General features: G+C 43.4%; 1 protein-coding gene across 1 annotated transcript in view; it reads right to left on the bottom strand.

Moving 5' to 3' along the window:
* The window catches only part of smtnb (smoothelin b), a 46083-nt gene that overhangs the window by 21275 nt on the left and 2429 nt on the right, over positions 1–22379 (bottom strand). The window contains exons 2-6 of the mRNA XM_069138254.1: positions 11281–11438; positions 9604–9682; positions 9434–9512; positions 8555–8634; positions 2120–2222 (exon numbers count right to left, since the gene is read on the bottom strand). Of these exons, the coding sequence (XP_068994355.1) occupies positions 2120–2222; positions 8555–8634; positions 9434–9512; positions 9604–9682; positions 11281–11438 (499 nt within the window). The remainder of the gene's footprint in view (positions 1–2119; positions 2223–8554; positions 8635–9433; positions 9513–9603; positions 9683–11280; positions 11439–22379) is intronic.

Genomic DNA, 22379 nt, shown 5'->3' with positions numbered 1-22379 from the left:
GTTGCCCAAACTGGTGCTTTGAGCTAAAGGCATGCTACATGCTCACAGTGACAACATGTTGACGCTAGACAGACATAATGTTTGATGGGGGCTGTTTTTAGGGCTTTCTGATAATAAGCCAAAGTATTTGAGCTGTTGATGATTCTGGATGAAAGATTAAAGATATCATTCATTCAGAGGGGAATATGAATCTCTATACTAAATTTCATGGCAATCAATATAATATTCAATCATATTACGATTAAACATTTTCATTAAAAATCACAAGCTCATGGTGGTGGCAGAGCATCACCAAAGTCAGCAGTATTCATCCCCTGGGTACAATGAACAATTGGCACAAACTTTCATGGCAGTCCAACTAGTAATTGTTAAAACATTTCAGTGGGGACCAAAGTGGTGGACTGACTGAAAGACCAACATTGTTATCCAAACAGCCATGTCACTATTAGCATGGCTAAAAACAACACTGCAACAACCACTTAATGACATCGTGAGAAAGGTTGAACAATTTGATTTAAGAATTTATACTACTATTACAACACCATGGTTTATTATTGACCTATGTGGTGAAAACCAAAGACTTGTGAATGACAGATATATTAATGATATTTACGGTAATAACTCCAGATATGCCTGTATTCAGTCCACTCTCTGGATTATTGTGTAAATTGTAATTAGTGTGTTAGGGTTGAGCAAGTTTCTCCCTTCTGGGAACCTGAAGCACAAAGTACATTCCACCGAGACTCTATGAAAACATTTAATTTCCTGAATCACAGCTTTATCTGCTACAGTCTGCACCAGAATGCAGCACAGCTGGACACATGCTCATTGAGGTAAAGTATGTAAATATATATATGCCTTTGTCTCAAAGGTAGAGTTATGTGTATGTGACATGGACCAAAAAAAAATCGTTCAAGTTAATCTCTTATTTTCTGCCACTTTCACTGTGCTGAAAAGACAACCCCCCGCCCTCCAAGGAACCACAGGCCCACCCTGGCTACACTGTCCTGACCTAACCACAAAAGACCTGTGTCTTTGTTGATTGGTATCCACTTTAAAAGATCCCTGTCTCCTTTGCTTTTCTGTGGTGGTCTTTTTTGTTGTCGTTGATCCTAGTTTCACCCTGGTTTAAATTGTAAAGCAGGGATAAATCAGGACCAGAGGGGAGTTTCTCCGCCACGTGAAGAAAGCCTTCGTTCTGTTCTGGTATCAGCTGTATTTAGGAGAGGTGTGGTTGTTGGGTTTCCCTCTGTTGCTTCCCATAACCCCACCACCAACCCCTGGTCATGTGAAGGACACTGAGAGCCCAGCCCAGGGTAGAAAAGGCCACACAGACTGACATTATTATGACCGTCAGCCTCGGGCCAAGCTCCAGTTGACCAAGTTTTAGCTTAAACGGTCAGCCGAGGATAATCAGAGGTAAATTTGGTATTCTACACGAAGAGGATTTTATACTTTTCCTTGAGTTTTTTTATTCAGACAAATTAAAAATAGGTTTCTATCAATATTGTCAACAATTTACTTTTGTTGTTTTACAGGCAACTCATTGTTAGCCCTAAAAGTGTTCCTGCTCAGCTCCAGGGATTCAAGAGAACGAAGCACATTCATTCCCCCCCTGAAGGCAGGCATTCATGATACTTTATTGATGGCTGGACTAACAGAGTGGTTAATTAAATCACTTCACACCTAAGAAGCCAAGTCATTAAGCCTACGCCTGTGAGTTACTCTAAGCAGTTAATAAAGTTCGATGAAGGAGCTTAAAGAGTCTACTACTGTGACCTCCTGACCGCCACCTCAGGAGAACGGCTCCTTTGGCTCAGTATTTTAACAGTCAGTGAAGAGGAAACAGCATCGAGAGAGATGAATGCTTTCACAGGTACATGTAACAGAGGTGGTCAGTGTTGCTTTCGTGTTATTAGTGCCTACCCCAAACTTGACCTTTAGGTAAATGTTTATAGTATACACAGGCTTTTGTATTGCAAAGATCTTAAAGGAGTGAAAAAACTAAATATGATTTGAGCGTGCGGGTGCGCATTTTGTTGCAGATATTAACATGCAAGCAAAATTCAGACTTTCCACTATTATGAAGAGCAGTCACAGTCAGTCTGGTGTTTCTTACCTATTCTCTGCAGCTCTTTGCTTTGTTGTGTCTGCTGGCCGCGTAGCTCCTGGATCTGAGATCTGATACGCTCTCGCTCACTGTGACTTTCCCGCTCTGTCTCCTGTGAAAACAAAAAGGGAAAATAATCACATGCTCAGTGTACGTCAATACAGCTGCAAATTCACAGCACTTTTTAATTTCTCCGGTCACAGCATGTGTTCAACTATCACGTAAGACAACAGCCAGCCTATGCCACACTGCCGACTCATTCCTCTGAGTGAAAACATCACCTCCAGTTCTATCATCTGTTTGAGGTCAGCTGGTGATCACAACAGTCTTTTGTTGGAGGTTGAGGTCAAACGCTCCAGCCATGATGAGCAACATACTTGGCCAGCTGGAAAAGTAAAGATCTATTTCATTTTCCATTGTGTATGTCTGTGAAAGGCAGAGAGAGGCGCCCTGAGTACCAAAGGCGCCAACATACACATTCAGCACATGGTTCAGTTCTATTATAGGTTCTGGCTTCGGTAGTGCTTGCACCTTCAGACTACCTGCAGCCTGACCACAGCAAAATGCAGGTCTCTCTGGTGCACTCTGGCTCTGATCTCGGGGGAGAGGGAGCAGTGTTTTGGCATAGAGAGAGGAAGCGGGAGAGGAGGATGGAAGAAAGATGTAGATACCGATACTACTGTTGGGCCTCTGGTGCTTGACCTTGAGCCACTCCACAGGAGAATCAGCTGCAGAAATAAGGCTTCGCTGAGCGTGTGTGCGTGCACACACAAACACGCACACGCACACGCACACACACACACACACACACACACACACACACAACAGCACGCTCTCTTTAAATCACTCCTACACATATTTATTAATTCACAACACTTTGAAGACTTTTGTACTAAAGGACAAAAAGCGTGTGTGCGGAGCGTCAGGTGTTATGCATCATTCTGTAACTCATTTGAAATGATGAACTACAGGACGGCCCATTAAAGGTGTTTTACAAGAGGCATCCAAGTTAAGAATAGTCCAACAAAAGTTTAGGTGGATCCTGAAAAAACATTCAAGACGTGACCTCACATACCGAAAAGATCATACTTAGACCCGATTTACAGCCTATTATTACTTCAAATGGAAACACATTAACCATCTCTCAAACAAGGAAAGAAAGCACACACAGACACAACCACACAGTCACACATCACAATTACATTACATTTAATTTTTTTTCATTTAGCTGATGCTTTTATCCAAAGCGACTTACAATAAGTGCATTTCAACCATGAGGGTACAAAACCCAGAACAACAGGAATCAAGAAAATACAATTTCTTCAAGAAAGCCAAACTACAAAGTTCTATCAGTAAGTGCCATTTTAAGTGCTACTAAAGTTCTACTGTTCAAGGTAAAGTTGGAAGAGGTGTGTTTTTAGTTTGCGGCGGAAGATGTACAGAGTTTCTGCTGTCCTGATGTCAGTGGGGTGCTCATTCCACCATTTAGGGGCCAGGACAGCAAACAGTCATGATTTTGTGTGTAAACAATAAAATAATGTTATTTTACACGGGGACAGTTGTCGGCAGAAGTGTGAACTTCTTATAAATCACACATCAGTGTTTTAAAAGGCTTTTAATCATTGCAGTGTGAGATGAGGGCAGACAGAGGGAAGCTGCAAGTTGATGTGGTGACCAACCACAAAGTCTGCTCGATTTTAAACACGAGTGAGAAGCAGAGGTGAGAAAGAACTCAAGGCTTTCTGCTCTGGAGACTGTGACCTTCCCCACCTTGAGCAGATTACAGGGCAGAGCTGCTCAATCACAGAACAGAAAATGTAATCAGACACTGCTGCAGGAGACAGCAGCATAGACAAAAATGGACAATCTGGAAAGACACAGCTCGGGTTAAAACTTATGGTTAAATTAGTCAAAAAAATAACAGAAATTTTGCTGGTAAAATCATCCAGGAGTGATCAATCTGTGTCTGCAAAAGAAAAAAAAAAATCTTCCGAATCGAGGTGAAAACTAAATGTGAACTCATAATGATATAAATCTACATAGCAGGTGCTGCAATGTCACATTTTCCAGCTTCCACTTTTTCCATATGTAGCTAAAAAAACAAAAAAGCAGCATCGGTTGTGGAGTTTAAAAAAAGTTGTCTCAGCTTTTCAAGACAACAGTAAATGTTGCGGACACAGTCTGACACTTCACAGTGGAGAGCAGAAATTTATGAGAACGTTCCTTTAATGAGTCAATAAAGTGTCTGATGAGTTTGGAGATCACAAACAGTCTCATGTGCAGCAGCACAAAAGAGTGGAGGCACGACAGTGGAAGAATGCGAGAGGACGCACACAAAGGGCACTCTTCTGACTGGAGTCACTCAGTCAAAGAGTCGCAGTGGCAGATAATTGTGTTCGAGCTGTAAACACAATTAAAGAGAACAAGTCTTTCCTCACCCGCTCCCCCTCTCCTCTTCCTCCTCTCCCGTTTCTACCAGAGTCAGAGTCAGACAGGCAGCCATCATTTCAAAGCTCCCACTAAACCACAGGGAACATATTTCTCACAGACAGTGAGGCACAGCGAAAAAAGGGAAGATAAAGTGGAACTGGAGATGGAGACCAGAGTGCAGGACCTGCTGCCAGTCCCCATGCTGTCATTAGCGGCTTCCCTCTGGCCCCAACAGTGAGGACCTGACAGAGTGGAACCAACACTGACACCATCCCACTCCAGCGCACCCACGAAGCCCTCAGCCCATCTGGCCTCAGGAGCCTGTTTGTGTCAGACTATAATTGCAAAATCTCAAACTCATAAACACAAAAACAACTGTCCTCTCATGTGACCACAGCAAGGCGTGGGCCATCTGGACTCCTCTGAACCCTCAACTCCACAAAGAACAACAATGAGGCTGAGACTGAGGCGCACACAGCTCCTTTACCAACCAGCTCTGAAAACTGACATCAACTACGGATTAACGCGCCGAGCTCCACTACTCCAGTTTTCCATGAAAGTAAAATCCATCACACCATTGGTGAGGTCACACCATTTGTGGGTCTTCCATGCCTCCACGTGGAAGAGAAGAGAAGAAACCTGGGGGCTCACTTTCCATTACTGCAGCTTGAGGAACCACACACTCGGCCTACCTCCAATAACTGAAATACAGTAGCTGGAATGAAGTACCAATCATCTCTGTATCACACACACACACACACACACAGTCTGGAGTAAGAAAACCCACAGAAGTCGTCAGCCCGGAGCCTCATTCCCATTTTTGCTTTCTGCAAAGCATCAGATGCCAATCTAAGCTTACTGTCTGTTCTCTTTTCAAATGATCACCGCTGTACTTTTCTTTCTAAAGCACACTTTCTCAATTCATCTCCAAAGCCCGCTAAACCCTCTTTTGGCCAATCTTTAGAGGTAAGCTAGTCTTTCCTCAGGTCTCTTCTTTCAAAATTGTTTATGATGAGCTCAGTGAACAAACAATAGTCTGCTTGGAGCTGCAACAAACCCGTCACCTCACAGACTACCTGAGCTCCCCCAATACACCTAGACGGCGTGCAAACCTAAATATTTTTTAATCACAAGCAATAAAGAATCAAGTTTTGTCACAGAGTACTCAAGTTATTTCACTGTATTACTTTCACATGCGTCAATAAATTTCATGTCATGCATCATAAACTGACCTCTACTTATTCACCCTGTCAGCTAAAATAAACAAAAGGTGATCTAACTCACCAATAAAGCATTATGTACACAAACCTGAAATGTAAACCCAGACGCAGACACATCCCATTCTGCAATCACACAGAAACCAGCTCAAACAGAAGATGAAACGCAGTTAAATGACTTTTCAGTCCAAACAGAGATAAAGTAAAGTCAGAAGAGCATTTGGTCTGTGACACACGACAGAAGGAAAATCAGAGTGACATTTACCTTCTCTTCACCCGACTGACTGCCTCTCTGCCCTCTCTCTCTCTCTCTCTCTCTCTCTCTCTCTCAGCAGTAACTCTTGGAGTCAGGACGTCCACTATTCTGCCTCTCTACTCCCTCAGCCACATCATACACACACACATACACTCACACACAAACATTTACACCACCACAAACACCACACACACACATAATACCAACAAGCCACTCCCTTGACTTCCCCTCCCTCCCATTCTGTCTCCAGAGGGATATGACCCAACCCCCCCCCACACACACACACCACCACCACCACACACACACCCACTCTTACTCCCCCCCGCCACACGCACACACACCCACTCTCACTCCCCCCCCACGCGCGCGCGCGCGCGCACACACACACACACACACACACACACACACACACACACACACACACTTTACAGGTTAATGGGTTGCCTGGTTAACACATTAACTTGACACTCTGCCTTTGTTTTGACCTCTTACTTTCGTATTGTTGTGTTACTTGAAAAACTGAGATATTTTACCATAAAAGACCTTCATTCATATGTGACAATAATGAATAAAGAAGTTATTTCTATACTGATCTATACCTCTATACCTCAGCTATCCCTGCATGTCAACCATTAGAAACATTAACTTCTGTATGGCATTGGATTCTGGTAAAATTACAGATAAACAGCCACATTAATCTATTGATTAAACACACTTTAAGTTCTTGGACTGGTGTTTGTTAAGCTACTACCAGCGTCTACATGTTGCATGTTGCGTGTGTCTGCTTGTGTTTGGTTGCGGTGGAGGCCTATCTACAGCCAGCATCTTCTGCAGGACAACTGCAAACAGCTCAAAGAGATCCACTGCTGTGATGTGAGGGGAAGGAGCCCTGCTGCTGCTGGTTGATGTTGATTTTGGCCACGGCCCCATTCCAGCGTGGACCAGACTGCTGAGGCACAGCTGGTGGGCTGCCTGCCTGCCTCCCTGCCTCCCTGCCTGTCTGCCTGTCTGTCTGCCTGCCTGTCTGTCTGCCTGCCTGTCTGTCTGTCTGTCTGTCTGTCTGCCTGTCTGTCTGTCTGCCTGCCTGTCTGTCTGCCTGAACTCACACCCCACCTCCCACCATCCTCACCACCATCCCTACCTCCAACCCCCCTCATCCATCACACCACCATACTGTTCAGCTGTTTTACAGGAAGTGAGCTAAAAAAGCTTGAATGTTAGAGCATCCTGTTACGCCAACAAGCTGTCATTGCTTCCTATCTGAGGAGAACACACACACACAGACAGACACACACACACAGACAGACACACACACACACACACACACACACACACACACACACACACACACACACACACACAGGAACGCATGGAAGCAAGGCACAGGCCACAACAGACAATGGAACTGATACTAACAGCCTTTCATTTCTCCCCCTTTACATCTTCACATTACTGTGGTGGGAAAAATGAGTGCTTTCGTATGAACCACAAGAACTCTGATAATGTGGCCGATTGCATTTTTTCTTTAAAGCGTAGATATACAGTAGAAGGCGCTCTTATCACTCAAAGGCCTAAGTACAAGAGTGCATACAATGGCTATTAACAGTTTTTCCTCCACAGAAATCCCATCCACTGGAAACAGAGCACTCATCAAAAACTGTGATCAGAGACAGCAGATAAGATAACATCTGGCTCCTTCATGAGCCCTCTCAAACTGTGTCTTCACATCATGAGGCTCTGACACTCAACCACTAGAGGGCGGGTCAGCCGTGAGAGGCATCTGAATACTCAAGGATGAGGAGATTTGTAACATAAGCCATAACAATGCCATTAAAATACCTCTGACATATTTTAACCAATACAAACGCTTCTAATTTTTTAAAGCTTGAACAGTTAGATGTGTGTGAAACATCATCTGGCATTGAGACTGTCTCTGTCAAAAACAATTTACTCCCTTCACTTAACACCAGAGTCAAAGTAAATTTCATCTTTCTCCTCATACTTGGCCAAATCTGAATGAGGATGTAAAAAACAAAACAAAATTCCTCACTCCGTGACAGCTGAGGCATGTGTTTTGTACATTTGTGTGTATGTGTCTGTATGTATCTGTGTGTCTGTATGTATCTGTGTGTGTGTGTGTGTGTGTGTGTGTGTGTGTGTGTGTGTGTGTGTGTGTGTGTGTGTGTGTGTGTGTGTGTGTGTGTGTGTGTGTGTGTGTGGTGTAGCCACAATCGTGAGCCAGAGTGTGACTCAAGTCACAGTGCTTGTTGTTGTTTGCTGCATTCTTCATTGCGGCAGCAAGGAAACCTCAGTGGTGACTGTTGCCATGCAAACAAACTCAGCACTGACAAATTAGTCTTTGTTTGGTTCATTTTTGTAAATTGCAGCTGACACGAGCGCGTATTAGAGCTGAGACCATTTACCCATCAGTTGTAACGGTGATGTTCTGACTTTATCAGGATAGCGCTGTGACATTTAATCATTTCTCATTTCTCCTCCCACAGTCGACACTGATCTCTCCATTCACTCTGCTGTACTCACCCCAGTTCCCATGCTGCTTTGGTGCTCCACACTCTGGGGCTCCAGGCAGCGACCAGAAGCTTTAGCCCTCTCCACAGTCCCTAAAACCACACACACACACACAGAGTGGTAGCACTGAGACAATATTTAGATCAAAGAACGTGACTCATCATCCCATCTGATGTAAAACCTCTGGTCATGAGTGATATTAGAGGAAGAGCAAACACAGATGGGATATGAGCTGAGGTGCGAGGGGACCAGATTATCGGAGGTGTCCTCGAGTGAGAGTTGGTCATTTTTGGTTTGAGTGTGTTTGCATCACAGTGCTTCAGAGTAACGGGGGGGGGGGGGGGGGGGTCATATCCCTCTGGAGACAGAATGGGAGGGAGGGGAAGTCAAGACCAGACACACATAGACCAGACAGCACTAAGGAATGACAGGAATCCATTCTCTTATCCAGCATTATAGGTAGATCTGCCGTAGTTACTGTGGCAACATACGGACACAAATGCATTCACTTCATGGCCGACACACTGATAACACAAACCTACTTTTCCTTTCGATTTTAAATCACAATGAACAGGTAGTTACATATTTTTACCTTTAATGTTAGCGCCCTCATCAGGCCAAACAGTGTCCATACTTACTACAAAAACACATCATCCTACCAAGTCTTCTGGATTTATGCGTGGTGCCTAAATGACTAAATCTGCACAGCAATAATCTATAAATCTATACTATTGTGTTCAAACCAATTTATTTAACTTGCAAGGTACCACGGACATTTAAGTAAGGAATCACTGTCCTTTGATATTCTGATATTCCCTATGATCAGCACAAATATTTATCTTGAAGTGGTGGCGGCGGCTTTGACAAACAGGCAATATCATCCAGACTCACCTTGCTGCTGTTCATCTCGAATTTGTCGGATGGCTGCTCGGATCATCTTCCTCTCCTCATACTCGTTGGCTGCGCGAAGCTATGAACAAAACACACACAAAAGCTCAGTGCACCCACAACAAAAAGTGAAGTCGTCAGTGTTTTTTTTTCTTTTCTTTTTCAATATTAACCATTTTTGTGAGCTCATCGATGTCCTGGATTGATTGCAGTTTTTGTGACAGCACATCCAAGTTCTCTCTTGATTCTGACCTGAAAGAAAGAGAGAGGGACCGTAAAGTGGCAGCCATGTTAACGGACCATCAACAAACAACAAATCCTTAGTGTTTTAAGATATACAAATATAAAACTTGGGCTCCTCTGACCCAAATCTGAAGCCTCTGTGTGCAAGTCAAAGGCAGCCGAAGGCAGCAAGCATGGGAGAAGTGATTCACTGACATAACAGATTTGAAAGCAATGACACAAACCGTCTGAAAAGGGCTGCTCTCATCCTCCGTTTTTCAGCCTCATATTTCCTCCATTTCACTGCTTGCTTTTATGTTAGTCTCTATTACTCATACACTCTTTCAATTCACTCATTATCCTCGCTTTTCTCCACTTGTTGGTACTCAAAGATGTGCGGCACGTTGGAGTGGAATATTTCACATTCCACCACCGAGAGGCACGGGATAATGCAACTTTCAGACGGGTCTCATGCGTGTGTCTTAACATGTGCATATGTGCATGCATGTGTGACAGGAGATATGCTTTCTTTAGCAGCTCCAGTGAGGCACCTCCTTTGCTTTTGTCATTTGAGAGCAGCAGTGAATGGAAATGATTAGTTCTTATTAGGATTCAGTGACAGAGACAGAGGATGGCAGCAGCAGGCTGGGTATCCTTTTCCCATCGAAACGCTGTTCAATCTTTACTCTGCTACAGACCATATGCTGGGATCGTACTACAGCCTTGAACATAAATTAACACATGTAGAAGGACTCAGGCCAACCAAGAGAAAGAGAGTTCAGCTCATTCAACACTTTAAGGTCCCACTTGATTTCTTTTGCTGCATTTCTTGACTGAGAAGCAGCAGCTTCTCTCTTCTGATACATGTAAATGATACAGTTTGCCATGATTGGACAGATTTCAGGAATTCTTTAATGAAAAATGTCCAGTTGTCATGCATTCATCAGAAAAAGTCATTTAAAAGGAATCGGTCTGTGAGTTACATAAATCACCATTCAAAATATATTTCAAGCTTCTGTGCATTGCTCTAAACCTTTTTAAAAGGCCATTACCCACAATCTTTCACAGTAAAAATTATCTTCTATGATAAGTTCAATCCTGTTCGTCCTGTTTCTCATTTGGTTTGCCAGAAAAAACATGTTTATTGCCAAAATGGCAAAGGTAGTGTAGCATTACAGCTCAGTTATCGGTTCATCTGCAGCTGATGACAGGTGCTGGGAACTGTGTATCACTGAATTGGGGAAACATTTGAGACGCCTCTGCAAGGCAAATACAAATAAACAAATGATATGAGAAAAACTGCTTCAGTGTGACTCTCGTGACTTAAATGGTGACTGATAATCTGAACTGAGGGCAAAGTATTTATTGTAAAATGAGCACACAAGATGGAAATTTGAAAATGTACTGTAGTTGCAGGTTTCTGGACCCTGTGATTTCCTGACAGGACTTTTCCAGACTTTTCACACTGGAGTAGTGGAATTCTGTGTCTGGGTTTGAGAAAGTTTTCTCAGGCATCTCCACTTCACCTGGTCGGGTGCATTAGGCATTATTTGTCATTAGGACAGGTCTTTTGTGTGTGTGTGTGTGTGTGTGTGTGTGTGTGTGTGTGTGTGTGTGTGTGGCTGCACCTGTGCTGGTTCTCTTTGTCCTCCTGCTGGTTGAAGCGCGTGGGCCGAAACCTCTTGCTGGCCAGAGCGGCCTCCATGTCCTCGATCTCCCTCCTCCTTAGCTCCCGGATGGCTGAACGGATGAGGCGTCTCTCGTCCAGATCCACGGTTCCATCCAGCTGCATGACAAATACAAGATGTAAAAGTGCGCTAACACGGCAGGATGCCACACAGGACGGCAAACATTTGGCTGGCATAGATTAGTAACTTGACACTTGTACATTTGCATCTATGAGTAAATACACCACCGACACATGGTTACATAAGAGTATGCAGCTAAAGGGTCACAGGCCTGTTCTCAGTGTAAGTACAGGACAGCGAATAAGCCAAACTTCAAGGTCAAAGCACTGTCAAGAGTTGTAGCCTTGACTTCTGTCAGTTGCCGTCTCTTGCCCTCTGTAATTAGCCCTTGTTTACAAGAAGAGGCTGACTTTCAGCCAGCCTGCCCTGACAAAAACGTCCATCCAGAGACAGACAATCCTAAAATGTTCAGGGATCAGTTTTTTTCTTTTTTTATGTGCCTGATCAATGATGAGGTGTGTGATGTCCCGACTTCATTGTGCTAGACATTCCTGGCTTACTTTTAAAACATGCGGCAGGAAGTTTTAAGTTCAGCAGGGCCGATGGACGGCTTATAGATTGGCGATGACAAGTGATCTGAGTTCACTAATGTCAATGGACAGGACCACCTGAGCAAGGAGCAGAGGATGAGAAACAGGCACGGCAACAGCTGGTGCTCAGCTTAAAGAAAGAAATGTGCCCAGCTGTCCGGGTCAGGCTATCACTCAGGTGTCTTCTCCTGTCACCGCATTTTATTCTGGTTGAACAGCAGCCAACCTGCAGGAAGCCCCAGAGACTCAGATGTTGAAATGTTCTACTTAAAACACTTACTGAGTTTTTTCATCGCTCTGAGAGACTATTAGTTAAAAGGTTTATTTTTTTAAGGCGAAACAGCAGTAATTAAGTCATGTGAGTGTGTGTTTAAAAGCACACCTGCAGACAGACGTACCACCTCAACAAGCTGGGTGCTTTCATGTTCAAGACAGCCCTGAGCACAGGAGGGTAGTGGGAGCACTCCCCTGTCATGCGGGAGATAGATCTCTCTCTCGGTCGACAGCGGGAACCTGTCAACACATGTGGAGATGAGCAGCTCCTCTGGCAGGCTCGTCTTATTAACGTCACGCTCAAACTCACACTTTAAGGGTTCCCGCTGCACCAGTTATAACCTGCAAAGTTGAGGCACAAACCGTTGCATGCCAACTGACTCTTCTGCTAAAGGGAGCTGGATGTGGTTGTTAAGCTAAGCTTTACATGCTAATGAGTTGAAAAAAAGGGGTTGATGTGCCCCACTGCTGGACCCGAAGGAAGAAGATGATGATGAGGAGGAGGAGGAGGAGGAGGATGTGGAAGAGGAGGAGGAGGAGGAGGAGAAGGAGGAGGATGTGGAGGAGGAGGGGGAGGGTCGTCTCACAAGAGATGAAGTGGTTTTGAGGTCTCGCTGTGGTTTGTCAAAATATGCAGGCCGAGCTGCTCTAGCTCAGAGGGGCTCTTCTATATACTGTAATTTGTGGAAATTAGAAGTGCTGAGCTGACTGAAAATACTTGGGTACGAGGAGAAAGTGCTCCAAAACAGCAGGAAGAAAGGATACGAGAAAGAGGGAGAAGAATGAGAGGTTAAATCATTTAACAGAGAGATAAGATGACAAAGTGAAACAGAGAAAAAGGAAAGAGCAGCCAGACTAGGGTATGTCTAAAAATGGGCAGATGAGAGCTGGGGTGGAAAAGGGCCAGGCCTCGCACAGGTCATTCCTCACATTCCTGCTGACTCACAAGGAAAAAAGATGGCAGTGAACCCCGGCAATGAGGAACTAGGTTTGGGTCCAAGTCAGCTGTGAGATAATACGACAGGGTGTGACACAGTCATGGAATTTTGATTGTGAAGCAGACAAAAGAATGAGAGGAAGTTTAAAAGTTTTCTCACTTTTAATCACTGGCCAGTGTCTCTTTCACATACACTCGCCGGTGCGCTCTCTCTCTCTCTCTCTCTCTCTCTCTCTCTCTCTCTCTCTCTCTCACACACACACACACCACACACACACACACACACACACACACACACACACACACACACACACACACACACACACACACTCGAGGGAGCCGGCTAACACACCGTCAATCTCATCGCTGAGTAAATGTCAAGATGTGATTGTACAGCCAGTACGCTTGCAGCCAAGTTTTCAAACTGACTGATTTATTTCTTCATTATTGCGAAGTAACAGAATGGCCTTAAGTCTGCACGGGCCTCTTCTCAACCACAGTAAGGTCTGCTTAGCATTTCAGAATAGGCTGCAGTTTGTGGCCTGCATACAGTGCATAGCAGTTTAAAACATAAAGCAAAAATTACAAAAACATGTTTCGAGAAAAAAGCCAGCAACAGCTGCTAAACTCAGAGCAGGTGACAAACTACAGATGTGTCTGAACCTGTTCCAGTAATCTTTTCAAATACAAGCACAGTAACAGAAGTTCGTCATGGTGTTATGATAAGAGATCAAAACCAATCCCTACTCGTTAATGTCAGCACTTTGACCTGTTCCAACAACACATCTTGAAATAGTGCCATCTGACATTTACGAGGAGCTTTAAATAAGCCAATCAGTGGACAGACGGCTGCCTGCCAAGTGTGTTTGGATTGGTTGCAGCTTTTATGTTGAATTCAGCTGGCCAATCCAGCTGCGACAATGCCAGTGGCTGTAACTGACTTTTGCTTTACACATTTGAAAAGAGGAAAATAAAAAAAAAAAAGGGTCAACCAATAATTTCCCTGGAAAGTAATGAGTAACCCAAGCAAATAAAACACACCTTAAATGTGGGCGCCTGCCAAATAAAACAGAATAACCGTTAAAGAACCAGAGACGGAAACACACACACACACACTCATGAAACACGTCAGTGGCCTTAACAGAGAGTAAGTTGTGTCACGAGAGGGGAGAAGGGGAAAAAAAAAATCAATCCAGTTATACAGTGACAGCACCTTACACCACTGACAATATCCAAAGGCATTTTTCGAACCAAACCTCAGACCTCTGGGTAACCGACTGTTACTGTGGCTCCAAACAACAACTACCTTGTGACCCAGAGAGCAGCCGTTACAGCCAGACAGAAAAGCTTTTCACGCAGTGTCACTTGTGCTGCTAACAGACGTGCGATTCAGAAGTCACACATAACAAATAAGTCACACACACACAAAATATGTTTTATAGATAAAGAGGCAGTCACCAAGACGTCATCAAGAGGCTGTCAGCACCTTTAATGATGGTGGGAGGATCGTCATGTCACAGTCTGGTCTGCTGTGCTCACACCTGTTGGCCTCAGTAGAGTCATCTGACTCAGCCAGTGAGATACAATGTTAGGAAACAGGAAGGAGGAGGTGGATGTGACTGAGAGGGTGAAGATAGATGAGACAATCCTGTAGAAATTGGGGCGACTGCTTCATGGCAAAACTGAAAGAGATGGTTATTACACTCTCTTCTCATTCAATAGAAACACTTACTCACTGGCATACATTAAACCAAAACATGACTTGTCAGGAATCATCCTGTTGAGTGGAGGAAGATACAAAAGAAGATTTGAATGTTTCACAAACAGGCTTGCTAAGGCTTGTATTGCTGGTTGCTTTGAGTCACTTTCTGCCAAGCAGCAGCTTTCTATGGAGGAAAAACCATAAACCTCCAAAGACATCCGACTGAAGGAGCTCAATCAATCACAGCCAATTAGAGAGTGCTCACGGTTTAGCAGTAATCCCGACCAGCTGGTGACACACTCCTGAGGACAGAGACATCCTCTGAACTCTCATGTGCTCCACAGATTTAAATGTAATTTAAGTTTGGGTGGGTTAGTTTGATTTACTGTGTCGGACATGGACACAGCATCAGAAGTGGTCACATATGGCAGGAGCTCAAGGTTTAACTTCAGGTAGTCAAAATATGCTGAGCTGCCATTTAGCGGGTCTGGTGCCATCGTAGCTGAGCTAAACTGGAGCAGCAACCCGTGGGAGCAATGCTGAAACAGGATTAATACATGTTTGGTATATATGTCACGAGGGCTGCCTATACTATTACACATGTTTGTACCAACTAAAATGAGTCTTGGTGTTTTCCTGTCCTGTTAAATTGCTCTTTAATCAAATACATTTGTGCCTGCAGTGTTATAATGTGCTAACTGTTTGTTTTTTCTACAGCTGCAGGTATTAAGACAACATTCGACATTTTGCTTTCATTTGTTGGACGAACTATTAACAAATAATTTGCGCATTCATACTAAAACTCAGGCATCACACGAGCTGAAATATTTCAAACACCCAGCTCTATGTACTGTATACTTCTCTCCAGTTGTGTTGTTTGCTGTTCACACAGATCAGGTGAAACAGCTTGGTGTGTGTGGAGGACAGCTCACTTTTTCACTCTCCCCCACACACACACACTCTCCCCCACACACACTCCCCCACACGTCTGGGAGCACAACGTACTTTGTACTGAACGCTCTGTACTTTATGAACTATGATGTGTCGAGCCCTACACGAAGGAGTATGTCTTCTTTCTGCAAGAAATATGTGTATGCGCGTGTGCACCCATGTGCCGGGGTATGAGTGAGACGTAAGGGGTACTTTGTTTTTGTGCACGAATTGAGGCCTACTGTAATAATTTCCAGAGCATGCTGAGGTTAGAGTTCAGCCAGGCAGCAGATCGGATCAGTGCTTTAAACTCACTTGTGTCAGGCCCACAAGGGAGTTTGCCCTTATAAGGACACATGAGACGCTCCTTGCAGCAGAGCTGAAATGGATTAGCAGCTGCCACCAAGGACGCCAGTCTGTTACTGACAGAGACAGACACAAATAAACAATCAAGAGAGAGAGACTGAAAGAGTGAGAAAATTCAGAAAAATCTTTGTATCACCCTTAAATCACTTTGTTCCTTTTCTGTTGGAACAAAACTCAAATCTGAGTCAGGTAGATGCCTGTAACTCATTTCTCCGAGCCTCAAGAAAACAATGCATATATACAGTAGGCCGGCACACACACACACACACACACACACACACACACACACACACACACCACACCTGAAAAATGGAAATATAACCCAGGTATACGAGAGCCCTGCAAGGCACGGGGCTCCTGGTTTCTCAGAGAGGAAGTTTCAGTCACCTCTTGGCTAAAAAATGAACAAAGAATCCAACCAGATCCTGGTTAAAACTCATCGTGTTGCAGCGCTGAGCTTCTATTGTCTGTAGTGAAGAAAAAGAAGGAGTACCTATGAAATATACAAGCAAAGGAGAAAGATTACAGCGCATGTGCCATCGTGCTGTCTGTGAGTGTGGCCGCACGTGTAGGAAAGCTTAACCTTCACTAATAAGTGGATGGTAGGAGACAGACTCAGAACCGACCTGTGAAAACAGTGACCCCCTTTACACTTGAGATAGCAGGCATAAAGAGCGGACACATAGAGGAATGCATGTGTGTCAGAGGGGGGTATAGGCATCCACAATGTCCTACAGGGCTGTAATGATGCACTGAAGACAGAGCTGAACTCACATGAAGGGTTATGTGTCTTGCTGATTTATGCTCATAGTACCGAGTGTTACTTTAGTGCATTTGGCACCACATGCAGACTGATTAATTAGCACACACTTGATTGTGTAAACATGGTTAATGCTCTGATATAAACTGCAAACTACTGACCTTTCAGCTCTGTTCAGGACCTCAAAGTTGGTTCTAATCTTCGCTGCATTGTTGCTTTTCAGTCCATCAAACACAACTAGTAAAACTACTTTCACCTTGACAAACACTCTTTTCTTGTGGGCATTGGGTTGTTTGACAAAACCGTGACCCTGTTCAGGATAAAGCGGGTGTAGATAATGGATGGATGATGTTTGTTTTAGCATTTTATTAATTTTATCCACACATTAAGGAAAGACAAAATCAATGCAGCAGAACCAGAGGTATCATCCTTTTTGCTCCACATATTCTTGTTCCTTGTCAAAAACCCAGCACCTATGTTACCCATAAGGTAACTAAACTAATAACACTCGTAAAAGTAGAATAGTAGCGGCTAATGTTGGCAAAGATGAGATGCGTGCTGCAGAAGTCTGGTACGATCACTTCTTTCTCTACACACAGATTTTTTTTTCCATCTTCAGATTTGTAGTCTTCAGCCCCATCCAACAATGACTTAAGCAACATCACTTGTGGGAAATTATACTGTGTGATTCATGTGTTTGGATGCCAAGATCTTCACTTTCTGTGTATGTTTTTCTGAATCTCCAATGCTGCTGGTTCTTAAAGCTAAACTGGCTCAAAAATCACTCCCCAAGAAATCTGGATCTTTTCCATTTCTTTTTCCAAAGTTTTCGTGTCATCATATCCAATCATATGAGACAATACAGTAAAGAATCTGGCTGAAGCTTTTTAGTGGAGTATATTGGAAGCTGAGAGGAGTGTCCCACAAAGAAAAACAGCAGGATTTTTGGCACTTTGGGACGCTGCAAAGGAGTAACTGTTTGTTCTACTGAAAATCCACATTTACTATGACAATGGGACAGAGCCACCAACTGACAGACAGACAAAGCCAACCAAAATTTAACAGATCATATCTCAAGAATGCCACGACATTAACAACAGTGCGCTGGAAAGCATAACATCAACATCCGCCTAATGATTTCCAGTGGACCCCAGGAAATGACTCTTTCCTGAGGGAGTCAATATAGAAACAGCCAAAACCACACTGTTTCTACATTTCTAAATGACTACATTTGGTCTTTCTATGTTTTATTTCTCATAATTAAAAAAAAGTATCATTCATTCTCAAAATGTGATATATTTATCTTTTTATTGGTCTAATTCAGGATGTGACTTGGCAGGAAACATTTCTGATCCTACAGACTGCTGCATGTTATTTCCTGTATAATATTTTTCTTTATAAACAGAGCCCCACTTAAGTCTTCCAATATAAAGACAACACTGATGAAACTTCCCTGTGAGAAAACATAGCCTCAACATTTCATCCACTCAGCATTAACCAAGCTGTATGTCTAAGTGTCGTAATTTTCTACAAACTATAACACTCATTTGTATTTTGAAATCATCTTGTAACGATACCGCAGTGAGCATTTTGTACACATTTGTTAAGTATTTTCTTTTTAGTCTAAAACACCTGAAAAACTTTTAGAAACCGTTTAGAACAAAAAACAAAACCCCTGAACCCATGAACCCTTGAAGCATAAATCTCAGAGCAAGATTTCACAAGCCGTCCATCTCAGACGCCTGGTGGTGACGGAGGCTGAGTGAATAAGCACACCTTCAATCCTTTACCCAGACCGTTTCCATTTGGCAGAGTGATGATCCAGACAAGCAGATCAGTCTCTGCTGGATCACTTATACCACAGACGCAAAGTCCAGAGCAGCTGTGACAGCAGAGTCTCCTTCTAGAGGTGGTTCACGCCTCAGAATATACTGTATTATACTGATTCCGTTTATACTTCACAGATAGCAGCTGATGTTTGTTAAGTTGTAACTCCTCTATCACCACTGACTGCATTTTGATTCAACTTTAGGCAGGTATTCTGTGCAGTTTTTAATAAGCATCTATGGAGCAATATTATACAAGCACACAAGCACACAAGCCAGGGGCTGACACAATTCACATCCTGCCATCCTATTCAGCTAACTAACATTTTGAGATGGTGAAGTACCAAGAAGTAAAACTGCGCCAACAAAAGGATGACCGAGGATACAGCAGGTAGCAGCCTCCGGGGCTAAAAAAAATATGAACGTGCAAAAAACTGCAGTTCCCCGAGTAGCCACTTGAGACTGGCTCCAAAAGCGTGTCTGTACATCCCCAGAGACCCCAATGTTAAACTGTCTACAGCCCGGTATAAAAAAAACGGTTTTGGACTCTATATCTAATTTCCATGACATCTATACAGGGGGTGAATTGTTCTATAACACACCCATTGAAGGTTGAATGTTACTCAACAAAGGGCGAGCAGCTTTAAGTTACAGGTGGCAGTTGGCAAGCTGCCTGCAGGTTTCAAAAATTAGCCGCCCGGGAGTAAGACTGAATCCAGCACTGCAAAGATGGCGACAGCCACAGACACCTGGAAATGAGCTTCAAAACTGCTCTTGAGGAATTGTATTGTATACTGCCCTTTTTTTTTTTTTGTATACCGTCTATGGGATGCACATGCTATCATGTCTTTGTGTCAAGCAGAAGCATCTCCCAGAAATTCAGCATTTAGCAAAAGTGGCAATGACAATTAGTTCAAATCTCGGCATGACGAAAAGGCGGTATATTTTCCATGTATTGTATCACAACAGAGCTGCAGCTGTCTGAACTTAGACAGGGAAAATGAGGAGTTATTTATTATGTTTACACCCTGAAACATGAGCCAATGTACACTCACAAACTGTAAAATGTGATCACACTACTGCCAACACAAGTATCAACCTCTCTGAGTGCTGCTTTTGTTTAGCTTACTGCCACATTATTCTCTAATGACATTTTAAAATGACAAAACAGTGCCTGGTAATAATAAGATATTGCTTCTCATAGTCAGACGACTGCTTGTGTTTCTAAAGTAATCCTTTGCCAATGAGATAACAAGTGCCCACTTTAATATGGAAATATGACTCACTGAACTCAGTTTTAACTTTCACCTTCAAACATGGAATAAATGTTTGTTAAAATACATCTAAAACTGTTTTACATTCACTCTGAATTACTGTTCCACAGCAACAAGCTACTTAAAGGACAAAGACCAGATCATCCCAAAGTTCACGACTTTTCTTTTCTCATCCTCTCCAAGCCAAAATATGAGTAGGCTATATATGGCAGCATCCAGAAACAAAAGTTTCCTGTTTTATGAAACCAACATGAAATGTCTTATCTCTCTGCTCCCTGCCATGTATTTGGATACTTGCTGTCAGAGGCTGAAGTCTGCAGGCCGTTACTAAACCCTTCCCACTCACTCTGATGGAGTCGCTGCAACAGTGCAGATAACTCAGTTTACAGAGATAGGTCAGCCCTGAATATTGAAACTGGTCATGTTCTTAATTACCTCCTCGCCTACACCTTTGAAACTTGATCATGCAGGAAAAGCTTTGTGGGAAATGTGGAACGAGTAAATACTTGTAAGAATGACGACAGACTCGGTGGAGAAAAATCAGGTGTGCATTGAGAACAACTTTTTTTTCTAGCCAACATCTACAAAAACAGCATGGAAACATTCACAGAGGTCAACAGTTGTATTCATAAACTCCAACACAGAAGGTGTCATCGATGATCAGGAGCATAAATTCTCATCTTATCTTCGAACATGTTTATGGCAAGGAGAGGGGGGCGAGGGGGGGGGGGGCTGAATTCAAAAGAAGATCTATTGCATGCAGCAGCTTGTACAAGCAACACGTCAGCTTTGCGACATCTTTGAAGAAAGACAAATGGTTTTCATGATTGGACAAAGGCTCAGGTCAAAACCACTTGCGTTTAAGTTACATCATTTTTAACTTAAGAGTGTAATGACAAAGAGAGAGGATCCTTTAAAACAACGTAAAAACAGTGTAAAGTAAATCCGTTATGTAATGTAGCGTAATTTTTCCAATTTATTAGTTCCTGATGATGAGGCTGACATTTTAGACCCTATCTCTGGGGGGGTTAAGGACAATCTGGGGACTACACTAAGTTTCTACAAAACAAACCCATTCTTCCTATCCACTGTAACCGCTGAGCCCCTGTCAACGCACAAAGGGTCCAGAGAGCCATAAAACGAAGGCCCAGGGGTCCCATACATCACAGAGGCTGGACCACAGAGGGAAACTGGCCTATTTTAAACATGTGTAAATGCCTCTTGCTCACCAGGGAGAAAGGACAATCACAGGGCTGGCAAGACTAGTTACAAATCATTGTGAGACATCCAGCATGTGAAATTCGCCCAGCAGGCGCCGGTGACGGAAAAGTCTCCGAGCTGTCACATCAATTTAGAAATGAATAAAAAAGAGTGAGTTGTGCTTTAACAGACTGCAACACAATAAGGTTTTATGCAAAAATGTATGTCACATTTCTACACCCCTCGTGTGCTGCAGAGCAGCTCGGGCACTTAGGAGATAATTAGAAGGGAGGTCATGATGTAGCAGACAGATGCCACAATTAAACCTTATTTTTAGCCAAGTAGGCCGATGTACAGGTGCAACAAGAACAGACACCTGTAGGCCAGACTCGTCCTGCAGGATTTTGACGCACTGACACACCGAGAATTCAAAGGTGTGACAAGTGATAACCATCACCCTTCAAGCTGGAAATCAGCTGATAACGTCTACTATTAGGACACAACTGCTGGAGGCGTTTGGTTGGAGAGAGCTTTTCTCCAACTGGCCTCAGCAGCTTTGGGGTTTTTCATGGCCACAGAGGCTCCATTCAGACAGATGACCTGCAACAGACGAGGAAAGGAAGGAAAGTGGGACACCAACTGATTATTTTTTTGGGGATGTTTAAATTATTGTGGTAGCAAGAGAAAAGAAAAATGCTTTTCCTGGTTGCCATGGAGGGGATTAAATGAGCAATATAGAAGGCAGCCTGGCTTTTGAATAGGAGTGTAGAGACAGGATTAGTGGCATTAGAGGGTCCGCCACATGACCTTCTGACTGTTTAGTTCATTAAGTACAAAACAGGCCTGGAGTTTGTGTTCGTTATCCAACTTCTATTTAATAGCAGCTCCTCCACCCGGCTTTACAACCAGTTTAATTACGTTTGAGAATCTCTAAATGTCCATCATCTTTTCGAGAGTTTTGAAAAACAGCTTTTAATTCGCAAACAGTGACTGACACAGTAACACAAAATGCTACGTTCAAGTCTGTCGAGCTGAATTTAAATCCCATCACATCTCCTCTGAGCAGTAAGACAAAGCAGAGTTTGTTTCCTTTGAAACTAAGTTCACTGTGGAAAACTCTGACACTCGAGTCACCACAAACATCATCAGTGGTAATGTGGGATCTGGGTGACCTTATAGCT

Source organism: Embiotoca jacksoni, unplaced genomic scaffold, assembly GCF_022577435.1.
Source record: "Embiotoca jacksoni isolate LCO1_2020_lvr unplaced genomic scaffold, fEmbJac1.0.p SCAF_8, whole genome shotgun sequence".
Lineage (NCBI taxonomy): Eukaryota > Metazoa > Chordata > Actinopteri > Embiotocidae > Embiotoca > Embiotoca jacksoni.
This window is presented reverse-complemented; position numbering and strand designations above follow the sequence as displayed.